Raw genomic sequence first — 14,127 nt, 5'->3', positions numbered from 1 at the left:
TGCAAACAATCACCTTTCTTCTAGCTCTGCTTGTCCACACACTTGTTCATGGAAAGTTTTACATGCAGCCTATTGATTGTTCATAGAGCCCACTAAGTAACCTACAGTGATGTCAACATCCTGAAAATGCTAAAGCACTATGTGAAACATATGAGATAATCTAACCCCTATTTACCTAAAAAACATTTTTGAGAACATTTGCATTACTTGCAGTTTGATAAATGTGTATATGGATAGATGCAGAGGGGTTCAGGGAGACATACCTATTCAAGTCCTTAACCAATAAACACACTCTTAGGAGAGCATGACCCAGAGGGGAAGACGTAAAGTCCAGTAAAGATCTGCTGTCTGCCATCTGCATAAGAAAAGACAACTAAAGAGCCAAAAGGGAACTATATAAATTATTACACAGAGTTCTGTCCTGAATCTTAGCCAGCACCTTCGCCAAAGAAAGTAACTACCTGTTCTATAAGGTCCTTATTCTCTCCACCTTCCTATGATAAGCTTGTTAGTTTAGCTTTACTCAGTCTGCCCAGAGACATAACTGGAAAGGCGGTATTGACAGAGTTCTGAAAAGGGTCTCCCGATCTGTTGATTTAAGCTGGAATGAAGCATCCCTACAAAGACTGACATGTGTTAGAAACGGGGTTTCTGGGTAGGCTAGGCCAAGCGCCAAAGCCAGGCAGAAACCCCCGTTCTAGTCATGGCGAGGGAGCTACACCCTAAGGATAACCCCTGCTCACCCCCTTGGTAGCTTGGCACAAGCAGTCAGGCTTATCTCAGAGGCAATGTGTAAAGCATTTGGGCAACACACTCACACACTAGGCACACTACAAAAGAGACTCCACACAAGGTTATATAATAATACATTTGTATTATAAGAAAACACATTAGAATATAATCACAGATACATATACACTGTGCCAATCGGCACCAGGTCACAATTTACTGGGGACTATATACAAGGCAGCGCCAATGTGTCACTGCCAGAACCATCTCAAAAGTACCAGTAATAAATGTGAAACAACCAACTCTTGTAAAATAACCAGTACCTACTGGCAAGATCATGACCTTAGCATCATATTAACATGAGGCATAAACACCTTAGATCAGGCATGAACCTAATAACCTGACGTTATGCATCCCCATAAGCATAAATGCACCATTAGGCATTAAAATACAATATGCAACAATCAAGGGGTATAAATCACATTTAGCAAACATCAGCCTAACTACATCATGTACACAAATCAAGGACTGAACATTACAGCACTAGTGTATCACAGTAAACCCATGTATACTTTATACAACATTAGGCATAACCCACTAATGACATTAGACATAAACGTATTAGCATTAGGTATAATCACATGAGCATGAATGCATAGGGACCCATAATGCCTCATATCAGCATAAGTCACATTGAACATAAAATCAGCAAAGCGGACATTAGGGAAGAGCATTAGGCCTAAACACATTAGCAAGACAGGGCATCATCTCCATAATAAATCACCCCATGTGCAGCCTGAGCTTCCACTGAGACTCTACTGCATGAAAAGTGCCCCCTTGGTGCAGCTCCTGCTAACTTGCGGGGCAGGCTGTGTCAATGAGTCTTGCAGTGCTACTGCGCCTGGGGAGCCCCCCCCCCCCTCCGGGGCTCTAAAAAACAGATTTGGCCAATGTTGCAGCTGCCCGCTCCTGCGGTGCAGCTATAATGGATGAGGCACAGGTCACTAATCAAGTGTGAGCCCCTCTCTGGAACTCTAAAATGAAAAAGGACGTTGCCCACAAAACGTTGCAGCTGCCCGCAACTGCAGCACAGCTGAGGAAGAGTCAAGCCCACAAAAGTAAAAGCATCTCTGCGCCCGTGGAGCCCCACTCCAAGGCTCTGAAGGAAAATAAATAATTGTGTCCAAAAGAAGAGAAAAAAAACGTTGCAGCGACCTGCAACTGCTGCGCCGCTGTGTAGCCCCCGGGGCACTGTGGCCCAGTCCATGCTGGATCCCCAGGGGGACTTCAAAACAAATGTGGCCCCAACATTGGAGCGGCCCGCTGTTCCTGTGGGGCAGCGCTGGTATACAGGCACCGATCCTGTGCCTCATTTTCACCCTCCAGATCAGCCCCGCTCACCGGCAGTCTCCTCATACCGCTCCAGGGCACCGGTCTTCTTCGAACTTCACCCGGGCCCCCTCCTGGGACCTGGGACTTCGGCGTAAGGCTCCGGACTCTCCTCCTCAACACCGCAGGGATCTCCCAGACTCACAGGAGCCCCGCTCGGCCGCATGCAGTCTTCCTCCGGCACCGTCCAGCGCAAGGTAGGCTCTCGTCTGGATTCTCCTTCCGGCTCGGGTGAGTCAGGCCACGCCCCCAAACAGGCAAGGATTGTTTGGCTTCTGGTCGCGTTCTTCCTGCTCCTCGGGCTGCGGCAGTAATTCACGGTGGCAAACCGCGGGGTGGGCTCCCGCTTAAATTAAAGTATGAAGCGGGTGGGCTCCCACTTAAGGTGATGACAACGCGTGGTGGGCACCCACAAAAAGCTGATTTCCAATGCTGCAGAAATGCGGGGTGGGCACCCACAAAGTTGACAGTACGGGGTAGGCTCCCATTACGTTGAAGCATAAAGCGGGGTGGGCACCCGCTCCTCGATGAGTAGCACAGGGGGAATCCCACACGCTGGGATTCCCTCATATCACGCTGGCAGCACAGCGCTGCAGGATCCGCGCTCTCCTCTCTTCCTGAGGCACAGAGGGGTCAAGAACACGCAGAAAGGGTATTGTAGCACTCATGAGGCGCTAGAAGGCAGAAACCTTGGAGGCAATGCTGGGCAAGATCAGCAGACATTAGGGTAGCTCAGCAAAACAGGACAGCAGTTCCTGGGAACAGTCAAATCCAACATAGTCTCTCCTGGTCCTGTAGAAGGCAGAGGGGCAAAACTGGACACAGGGGCCAGCGTGCAGGGTCCCGAGGCGGTTCCTCCTAGCAGAGTGTCCTCTCCAAGTCAGCGCAAGAACAATAACCACATGGGGTCACAGCCCCTGTATTTATACACCTTGCTGCCCTGCGTCTAGAAGGGGGCAGAAGCTTCTGGAAGGGTCCTGGAAGTTCCAGTCCCAACTGGCACTGGGAGGGGTGTTAGTAGGGGGCGGAGCTAGCATTGCACTTGGCAGGCACAGACCTATTTAGGGATAGGGGATTTCGCTGCATGCTACTCCAGTTGCAGACCTCCCACTCAGCCTGACCCTGCCTCCCTGGAGCCACTCACTCCTCACCAGCCCCGGTCACTTCTAGAAACAGACATGCAGGCAGGCACACAACACACAGAAATGCTAACTTCTAAACCTTTTGTGTGGGGCCAATCAAGTCTACAAATGATTGCAAAAAATCGAGAGCTGTGTATTGTGTGAATTTCTTCTGGTTGGCCATCGTTGTTTATTAGAAATTCTTTGCATTTAGTTATATTGAGATTTGGGTATGGGTGTGCTGGTATGAGAGGAATTCGGAATGAATGGATGACTGAATAGATGTGAGTGGCAGAGAGGGGTATATGAAGAAAAGTTTGAATGAGTGAAAAGATGTACGGTAAGAAAGTATGTGGGTAAGGGAGCTTGGTAATGTTCAGAACTTTTAAAGATTTATTTTGTGAGTGATTTATTGATGTAAAGCTTATAATACATTTTGATTAAGTCACACGGAAAAAGAGGTTTTTTTGGTAGCATTGTTTCATTGCAATGCTCAGGTTTGTAAGGCAAGAATTGTGTACCAGTATTGGCATCTTTGGAGTTTTTGTTAACACCTTGGCTGCTAAGGGGTTTTCCCGCTGTGTGCTGGAAAATTAGATATACCATTGTTCATGACAACGTCAACTCGTCATAAGCACAGCTCCACTGTGTCTCATGACGAGCTGATCTTGTCATGAGCATGGAAGAGGTTAACTTCTAAAAGTGGCATTTCTAAAATAGTAAAAATAAATCTGCGAAAACCATTGCGCAGCATTTACCTTTTCCATTCCACACATACCAAGCATGCCACACCTATTTAGGATTTATCCCATAAGGGGTAGTTCCCAATGTTAGCCTATGGAGTGCAGAGAGCACACACACTCTACACTGGTAACCAGTGCTAAAGTGCCCAGAGATCTAAAACCACAAACACCATGTTAAAAAAAGGCTAGGAGGAAGGCAGAAAGTTTAGGGATGACCCTGAAAGAAGGGTCAAGTCAAACAACATGCCTTTTAGAGATACTTCTCAATCAATCTTCCCGGCAGCTAATGGCACAAACATCCAAAGTGTTGCTGAACAGAGCTGAAGATTTCAGTCACATCGCCTAAATTAATTGACTGTAGATAAAACAATAATGAAAATAATTACTGGCTGCCTTTGAGATTAAAAACTGGGCTTCAAAATCCTGGGAGTTTCTTCTCCATTTTGCACCCTAGAAGGTTAACATTGGGGATACAGAGGTACCTGTGGAACTGTGATGAGCACACTACTATTTGGCATTGTGATTCATTGCCTCCCTAAGACTCCCTGAGGTTAGACCAAATAAGAAAACTGCAAATTGAGGGTCGAGCCAAACCCCAGATTGGCGCAGAACTTTAGAACATTTAGATCAAGATCTGAGATTGGTACGATGAGGAAATGTTCCATTTGATAAATATGTTGTGTTCCTAATGACAATGACAGACATAAGTTAAGTCCTCTTCTGTGATGTTTCTGGTGTCCGATCATGCAGGGGTACCAATTCTTCAGATAAGGGTAAACAAAATGCTGCAATTGAGCAAGAAAAACAAAGGGTGCCCATATGTTTGAAATGTTTGAAATGCATAATGATATATCTTCAGGATACATTAAAATATTTAGATCTGTGAATGCCTGCCCTTCACAACCACTGTTAGAAAATTTGATGTTGGCAATGGATGGGGAAATGGAGGTGTATCATGTCCAAGGATACCTTGGACCTCCCACGAGAACCTAGCAGAATAATAGTCTAGAGGTGTACATCATAACTGGTCCTGACATACAAATTCATTTTGGGCATCCACGGAGGACCTCTTCCCATCTATAGAAACAGTAAATTGATGGAATTCACTGCAATCCTTTCCCCTCCTGATCTGACATGCCAATAACATTGCTGGCCTTAACATTTTGCATATCAAAGAGCAGACCAGCAAACCATACAGCAGAGCTGCTTTATTCCACGCATACAAAGGACAGTGTCCATAACCCTTAACTCTGGAGCTGGGAATAGACATGTGATGCTAGACTGTCTAGAAATAGGCTTCATGGCTTAAAAATATGGGAAACATTTTATTCAGACCTCAATCATGAACCAAAGGTAACCTCAAAAAAAAGCATTATGTGTCATCCAGAGTATCAATGACTAATACAAATGAGGGATGATGTGCTTTCCTTGATGACACCTAAAATTTCCTTACCTTAGAAATGGTACCAGAAGGACACTCGTAGAGAGGATACAGATCACTGATGGATGCTGCCACCTCCGAAAGCATAGAGAGGTTTTTCTTAAACATCTTATGGTATGCACACAAATTAACTCCCAGGGTTAAAAATCTTGAACCATGCGAAGATCACATTGCATTCATATGGCTGCAGTTTTCATCCATGCCTGTTGTGGGCTCTGGGCCCGGCTACACATGTGGGGATCTGTTTCGATCAGGAGAAGCGTGAGAAAGCTGGGAAGTAGGAATTTTGTAGATCCCCACATATTCTACACGTTTCATTCACGGATATGTGAGGAAACCCCCCCCCCGGACAAGGCGAGCCAAAAAGAAAATGCCTACCATGTTTTCCTTTCACTGGGAGAGCTGGTCACCCCATGCAAGTGGTCCATTCTGCTTTACTAGAGAAAGGAAAACTTCAAAAATCACATTAACAAAGTGAGTCTAGACTCCCAGCCGAGCAGTTTGTGGTAAAAAGCAACCACTGCATGATTCTGAGAATGCTAACCTCATTGATAGCATCTGTGTTGGATGTTAGGGTTAACATTTTCACAACTAGTAGAATGGGATGGGATCCACATTATTTGTAAGGTCAGATATGATGAAGCAGGATGTTCACATTTTACATATCTTGAACAGTTCATTTACAGAGATATGTCAATATTAGGTCGGAGAAGATGCAGTGGCAGAGCCAATATATGTCAATTGATTTTTTCTTTTATTCAGGTGTTGGTCCCAGCTACAACACAACTTCAGTAAGTGAGTTTTCCACCTTCTTCAATAATCTTTATGCAGACGGCGGTGGTGACTGTCCGGAACTGGCCATTCAAGGACTTGAACTTGCACTGATGAATTCTCCGCCTCATTCTTTCATACTTGTTCTCACGGATGCCTCTGCATTGGACTATAATGACCTTGAGAGACTGGATTATGTATATTCATTGATAAACACTACACATTCCCAGGTATGACACGGATTCCTTGTTTTCTATACACAATATAGATATCGATATTTATTTAATTAAGTATTCTAACTAGACTAATATCGGTTAATGTCAACAATTTGATTATGACTCATGTTGTCCCTTCTAGGTATTCTTTTTGATTACCGGGCTGTGTAATGGTGTAGATGATCCTCAGTTCCTGGTTTACAGAGACATTGCAGCCAGAAGTTTCGGGCACGTTTTTCAAGTGGATCTCTCAGATTTGGAGAAAGTAAGTTGATACAAGCCCCTGCAATATATATGTTGTTTTGCTTCTCTGCTATTCAAATTTTATCCTAATCAACCCATTTAGGTGAATGATCTGTGTAAAAGAACTAGAATTCAGCACTAAAGTCATGTTACAAGAACATTTTAAATCTACTATTTACCCTCATTGGCTGCATCTTTTGTTCCAATACTTCCTCACAATGCAATTTTCCCCTTACAAGATGGACGACTCGCCTTGCTTCACAAACAGAATCTAGGCTATATTTTCATTTAATCCCTTATGTAGCATGAGGCATTTTATTACTCATACATGTGGGAGCAGAACCATACCTAATATTCCTGGCTCCCCAAAATTCAGATCACCCCAAATTTTACCTCATGTATTCTTTATTGGGTGAATTTTGCGCAATAAGGCACCCCCCCCCCAAAGCAGAATAATAATTATAAGTAATTGGGAACACTCAAATATTGAGTCGTAGATCAGTGAAACATTATAGTTTTAATATAAAAATTTGCAAAATGAATCATTGCAGAATAAATGCCATAAAAGCTCAAATACAAAGTTATACTGAGTAATCAAAATCAGATGTCATCGCACTGAGCAAAGGAGACGGACGCTCCTCTGTCTGCACAGCTACGAGGTAGGCAACCCTTGGCATTCTGCCAGAACAAATTTCCGCATTTGGAAACATCGCACTATTTTGACTGAGCTACCGCCTGCATACATTTCTGACTATATCCAAGTGAAGCCCTGCTCCCTCACACACACAGCGTTACCAAACACATACTGTGCCTCATTCTGTTGTACATTCAGCACCTCAAGTACTGCCGAGATTTGTTCCGGCCCAACTATTTTGACTGCCTGCCTCATACTACCCTCACATGGGCACCCGGCCGGGTACCCTGTGAGTCTTTTTACTTCACTACACACACAGTGCCACTGCTCCTCACCTTAGGCATCACAGTCCTTGCTTCAGGTGTCCCGCTATTTCCAGGACCTGAAGAGACCCTACATCCTAAACTGGGTCGAAACGCCGTCGACAGTTTACAAAGACGAACCATTGCTCAGCTCTTATGATTGTATAACATGCTGTTCAAACACTTGGCAAATTTTCAGATGGTCGCCTATTTTTGTATAGTGAAACCTTGCACATCTTTTAACTGGGACACCCGTCACGATTTAATTACTGTTTGTTTAGAAAATATATATTTTTGAAAACATTTTGTATGCAATGCTTACTATTGCTACTTATCATATAAACTATTTCACAAGTTGACCTCAGTGTGTATAGCTAGCTTTCTTTCTGACATCAACTTAATCCAGTACATTGCCATTGTGCATATTCCTTATTAGAAACAAATACTTTTATTTTATCCACAGGAGACACTACTTTTGTGCCAAGCTACCCAGCGTCAAGCACAAGTTGATAGCATGACTTTTTGTGGTTCACCCTGCAAGGGATTGTGTCTGTTGCTTGACTAGAGCTCACATCTCATTCAGCCAACAACCCAATTTCTCACAATGGTTCACACTAATATATAGAACCAGGTCCAGCAACAGAGCTACAGAGGAAGGGCCTTAAAAAATGCAACAATCAGGAACACTAGAAAAAATCTACTACATTAGCCTGTCTTTGCTGTGCAGAACTTGCAAGGAGAGAAGGTGCATAGGGGAACAAGATGGGAGAAGGTGAATACAAAAGTGAATGAGGGAACAGCTTCAGAACAGCATGCATACTATCCATGATGGTGTATTCATACAAATATGGCGCTACTAAATTACATTAATAAGCATACTTCTATATTCCATATTACGCTTGTTTCAACTGCAATCTCATTAGCCCATCTCTTGCGTTTTGGCGCAAACATAAAAAATATTATTAATTTATATTATTTTTCAGAAAAAAATATAAACTTCTAAAAATAGTAACCGATACACAAGACTTTGGAAGAAACAAGGAACTGCATTTACCAGTCTCTCTTGAAACAGAAAATACCATATATGCTCAGGTTACAGAGGACAAGTAGTGCATGTGTGAAAATTCTCAAACAGTAGTCAACATGCTGTATTCTTCCCCTGGTGACCAGCATGATCTCCAGACGGATATCCATACATATCAGTACTGTACACGTTCTTAAGCTGCCTGAAAAAGAGAAATTCAATTTTGTCTGGGTCCTTCCTCTATGCGCTAGCCATAGGTACTCACTTAAAATTAGGGGCCAGATGTACAAAGATGAGGAATAGCTATTTCAAAATAGTGATTTTATCCAAATCGATAATTGGAAATTGCTTGCCCTTATGTATGAAACTTTTTGTTTCATACTTGCGATTCCTAGTGGGTCGCAACAAGACCTACCTCATGAATATTAATGAGGTAGGTCGCAGTTTGCGACCCATTGAGAATGCCTGCTATCACAGGGTTGGTGGCCTGCTGAGACCAGCAGGCAACCATGTCTGTGATTGCTTAAGATTAAAGTTTTTTTTTAATGAAATGCAACCCATTTCCTAAAAAATTGAAACACTGTCTTTTCATGTTTTAAGGGCATTGAGTGGTCCATGGGACACTGGCTGCTCCTAAAAAATTTTCATTCCATTTTCATAGAGGAAGGGGTCTCTTGGGGACACCTTCCCAATTGCAAAAGGGTTACCACCCCCTTCGAAGAGTAGTTAAAATATGAATGTTTTGCAACCGTAATTCGATTGCAAAACATTCATACATGCCATTCAGATTCGGTATTGGGAAGGGACACCCTAAAGACACCCTCTCCAAATATCTAATCGCAAACACAAATTGCAATTTGGTAACGTGTTACCGAATCACAATTTGTGTTTTGTACATATGTAAAAGCATTTTTGCTGTCGGAAACAGTCTGATCGGCCATTTCTAACCGCAAAAAATCTTAATACATGTGGCCCTAGGTTTTTTTATTTTTTGTGAAATATTAGAACTGCTGACAGTTCTTTTGTTTCTCTCTCATGCAGGAACACATCAGAAGGAACAGTAAGCAAATACATTCATTAGATAGGGTCTGTGGGTTCATTCATTGGATCAATGAAGAGCAAGACATATATAGGTTGTCAAATAGTTTAAAGTCTCTATGAAGCTAAAGAAAGGAACATTACTTTAAGGAAAGGGGTTTTCACATAACCCATATGATGACAAGCACAGAGTCTATGAAAACAGGAGCACATGGAATAAATATATGTTTTACAATTCCTTGTACCACAACTAAAACACAGGGCCTTATATTTATCAGCAGAAATAACCTGAGTTGATATATGTTTATATATACATGTAAACATTTTATATATATAAAATCATATATATTTAAATACGGATTTAGAGAATTCGATCTCAACAGTGTTCGTTGACTTGTTATTGAAAAGTTTTCAACATAATTCAAAATATATTCTCCAGTTTTCCTGTCTTAAACAAACCTCGTGACAAGAAATAACAAGCATTGGCATAGCTAATAGGTCTCGCCTTTGGGACTTTATAAGTCTTTAACCATGCAGTATATTGCCCACTACATTAGTCATTCAAGATATCAAAGTTTGTGGTAGAAGGGCAAAGGAAGCACGAACAGCTGCACTTTTGGTATGCAGCAGCACCTCCCGGGACTCTGCTATCTTGAGTGCTAGGCTGCGGATAGGCCTGTGAAAATGGCGTTAGTCAGGCCTAGTTATTCATGAGGACTGTAGGCCTCTGGAATGGTCAGTGCCTTTGTCAATAACATATGTCAGGGAGAGAGTCAGTCCCATGGCAGGTTTGTGCCACCGAAAGGAAAGTAAAGCTGGGGAAAAGCAGTCACGTGCCAGACCTATGTCAGGCCATTAATATGCAGTGCCACTGGAAATATGGAAATATGCAAAAGTGCAGGAGTGAATTAAGTTGCAAGTTTGCTTAAATATATGGAATAAAATGTTGCAGCATAAATCAGCGCATCACGTGGAAGTTTGAAATCACCATTTTGCTATTTTAACACACCCTGCTACTATAGTTTTGGCAAAAGTCTCACCTCATTAATGCCAGTTTAACCCATGAGTGCAGCGATCAAAAACATGGGTGACAAATTAAAGTTTGCAAAAGGTCTGGCAAAAAACAACACCACATGAGGCCCTTGAGCTTGAAACAAAAAATAGTTTTTTTTTTCCGAATCTGCAAATTATGCAGCACATGGAATATGTAACAAAGGTGGTAATTCCCTAAGTATGTAGAAATTGCCATGGTTGCAGAACCACACTTTATGTAGCCCTGCTTATATGTCACCCTGCTCAAATGTCAGGCCAATGCCTCTGAATTGTTGAGAGCCTGTCTGTGATGTGTGGCACCCATGAGTGTCTTTTATCGGGTCGGCCGGAGGAGGCAGCCACATCCCCTAGCTTGCCCTTAGGTAGCCCTGGCACTGCTCTCAGAGTTCATGTATGCTTGTTGTGATAGAAAGTCATGAGAATGAGATTAAATAAAAAGTATTTAATAACAAATAAAATCCTGCGAGTAGGCAGTATAAAAGCACAGATTTCAAGTAAAAAGAAATGGCTAAGTATGTTGTCAAGATTAGATGACATTATTTATATACCTAGGCAACATTCTATTAAAGACCTAATAATGCAACCAACATGTTGCTGAAGATAGTACAAAGTAAACACCTGGAAATACATTAGCATTCTAGAAAAGATGATAGAGTAGTACAATATCCCCCTTTTATCATGAAATAATTAGAACAAAACAAAGTCCTCAAATTTATTGGGAATTCTCAAAACCCTTTCAGAAGAGGTTGAAACACATTAAGAAGAGTTCTGTGAACTAACATCTTTGTTATTAATACTACTAGTACTTTGAAGAACATTGGAACCATTAGCAATACCACTGTCATAAGAATTAACATTAGGTGATACAACATTTCCTGGAATTTCAAAAGATTATTGATTGATGAATGCATCATTTAATGAACATTTAGCAGAATTAGCATTGTCATTTTCTACATTAACTGCTTGTCCTGTAACCAAACCATCCACTTTTTTTTTTTCAAAATCTACGTCATGTCAGACCAACCCTTCTCCCTCCTGGTGCGAACAAGAACTTACTAACACCTTGTGTTGTCCAGGTTTGTGCTAAATGACATCACTCATATTCCACTAGCCTTTATCTTTTAACAATAGTTTTTGGCAACTTGCTCAACCATAAATGTTACAGAATAAACAGATTCGCCTTTCTGCACTTTTATGGGTTTTTTAACAATTAATTACCCAATCACCTTTTTCAAATTGTTTTTCTTTAGCTCTGTGAACTGTATTGTGATAACACATAGCCTTGAGTTGTTTTTCGATAATACTCTGATGAATCTTAATTTTTTTGTCATCTAGAACTTCTACTTGTTCAGTTCTTTCATAAATTGCACTGAACTTGGGTTTGAGAACAGTATTATCATTCCTACCACTCATTAAGAAAAATGGTGTATAACCATTGGGTGGATTGACAGTGTTATTATAACCGTTAGCTTTTTCTATATGAAATAAAAAAACTGGTAATTTGGATGCTACAGCAAGTTGAATGCCTTATATTATTAATCTATTGGCACGTTCCACTTCACCATTGGACCTGAGTGAACACAAAGGAGGTTTCTTTGTTTGATTCCATATTTTTTTTTAATGAAGTATATTTTTTCCTAGGTAAACTGTGACCCATTATCAGAAACAATGACAGTAGGAAGTCCCTAAGTTGCAAACATTTTTTTTTCCAAAAACTTGATGACACATTAAGTATTGATTTGTGGTACAAATTCAAAATTAATCCATTTGATGTGATAGTCACTTAAGACTATAACGTATCTTCAATTACTCTCTAGAATTTGATATGGCCCAGAAAAATCTTTAGCAATCTTAGTCCAAGAAATTTCTGGTATTATGACTAATTCCATTTCACTTACACTTGGTTTCCAGTATTTATCTGACTTCAAACATTCGGTTCATAGATCTACATACGTGTTTACATCAACATCTAAACCTGGGCACCAGTAATAAACTTTCAAAAGTATCTTGGTCAATGTAGAATCAGGATGTCCCTTATGTGCAAGATGTATTAATCTTTTTCTTAACTTAAGAGGAGCAATAAATAAATCTCCTCTGACCACCAAACCATTCTGTATGCTCAATACTTCCGATACCTATTGAAAAGGTCTCAAAGTACTGTGTAAATTGCGAATGGGTGGCCTTTGTCTAGTGACATATTTCATAACTTTACTTAAAACAATATCCTGTTTAGCCAAGTCTAGCCAATCAGATTCAGTGATGTCAGTTCATCTGAATCTTGAATCACATCAACACTGGAATCAACACACTCAGTGTCGTCAATCACTTCAGACTCAGAATCAGAAATAGGTAATCTTGACAAAAAATCAGCACACATTTTGTCTTTTCCAGAAATATGTTTAATAGTGAAATTAACTCCTGTAACTTGGCTAACAACCTAACAAGTCTGGAAGATGCCCTACGATTACCTCTTACAGTGCCACACATCATGAAAGTTAATGGTTTATGGTCAGTAACCAATTCAAAGTGCTTACACCAAAGATACATCTTGGGTTTTTCAACAGCCCAAACACAGGATAATGTTTCTCTCCAAATAGTGCTATAAGATAGTTTAGCATTGTGTAATCTTCTGGAAATGAAAGCAACTGTTTAAATGTTTCCTTTAACTTTTTGTGCCAAACCAGCACCAATTCCCAAACACCTAGCATCTACAGTCACAACATTGCTACCCTCAGAGTCAAAAGGTTGCAAGGAGGCTGCTTACACAATAGCCTTCTTAACTTCTCTAAAGGCATCATCTTGAACCCCAATTGAACTTCACACCTTTCCTCAACAAACATCGTAAAGGTTCAACCATTTCAGCATAATTTACCACAAATGTGAGTAATACTCACTTAAACCCATGAAGGACCTGAGTGATTCCTTGTTCTCTGATTTAGGTGCTTCGGAGATAGCCCTTACTAAGTTCAGTATTGATTTAATTCCAACTGGACTCAAAACATGGCCCAAATAATGAATTTCTGTCTTTAGAAACTTACATTTGTTCTGAGAAACTGTCATTCCTCTTTTCCTTAAGAAACCAAGAACAGTATCCAAAATGTTATTGTGTTTGTCAATAGTGCTTGCATGTATCAGTATGTCATCTTGGAATTTTTCAACTCCCTTTACATCTTTGAACATAATATTCATACATTTCTGAAAAACGATTGCAGCTGATGCAAACCCGAAAGGTAACCAAATGAATCTAAATGCTCCAAAAGGAGTCACAAAAGTGGTAAAATTCTCTTCATTCATCTGAAAGTTTAACCTGATGGTATGCTGACTTAAGATCTATTAGTAAAAAATATTTCGAACCAGATGTTGCTGCCAACATTTCCTGAATGTTAGGTAAAGGATGACAGTCAACGATGATATTTTTGTTTAA

The 14,127-nt window shown here is 40.9% G+C and overlaps 1 protein-coding gene across 1 annotated transcript in view; it reads left to right on the top strand.

Annotated features, from left to right (window-relative positions):
* Nucleotides 1–14,127, top strand: part of LOC147684908 (uromodulin-like) — a 294,138-nt gene that overhangs the window by 38,014 nt on the left and 241,997 nt on the right. The window contains exons 3-4 of the mRNA XM_086939736.1: nucleotides 6,186–6,424; nucleotides 6,552–6,674. Of these exons, the coding sequence (XP_086795862.1) occupies nucleotides 6,186–6,424; nucleotides 6,552–6,674 (362 nt within the window). The remainder of the gene's footprint in view (nucleotides 1–6,185; nucleotides 6,425–6,551; nucleotides 6,675–14,127) is intronic.

Source organism: Lissotriton vulgaris, chromosome 10, assembly GCF_964263255.1.
Source record: "Lissotriton vulgaris chromosome 10, aLisVul1.2, whole genome shotgun sequence".
NCBI classification, from domain to species: domain Eukaryota; kingdom Metazoa; phylum Chordata; class Amphibia; order Caudata; family Salamandridae; genus Lissotriton; species Lissotriton vulgaris.
Note: the sequence above shows the minus strand (reverse complement) of the source record. Positions and strands in the feature narration are given on the sequence as shown.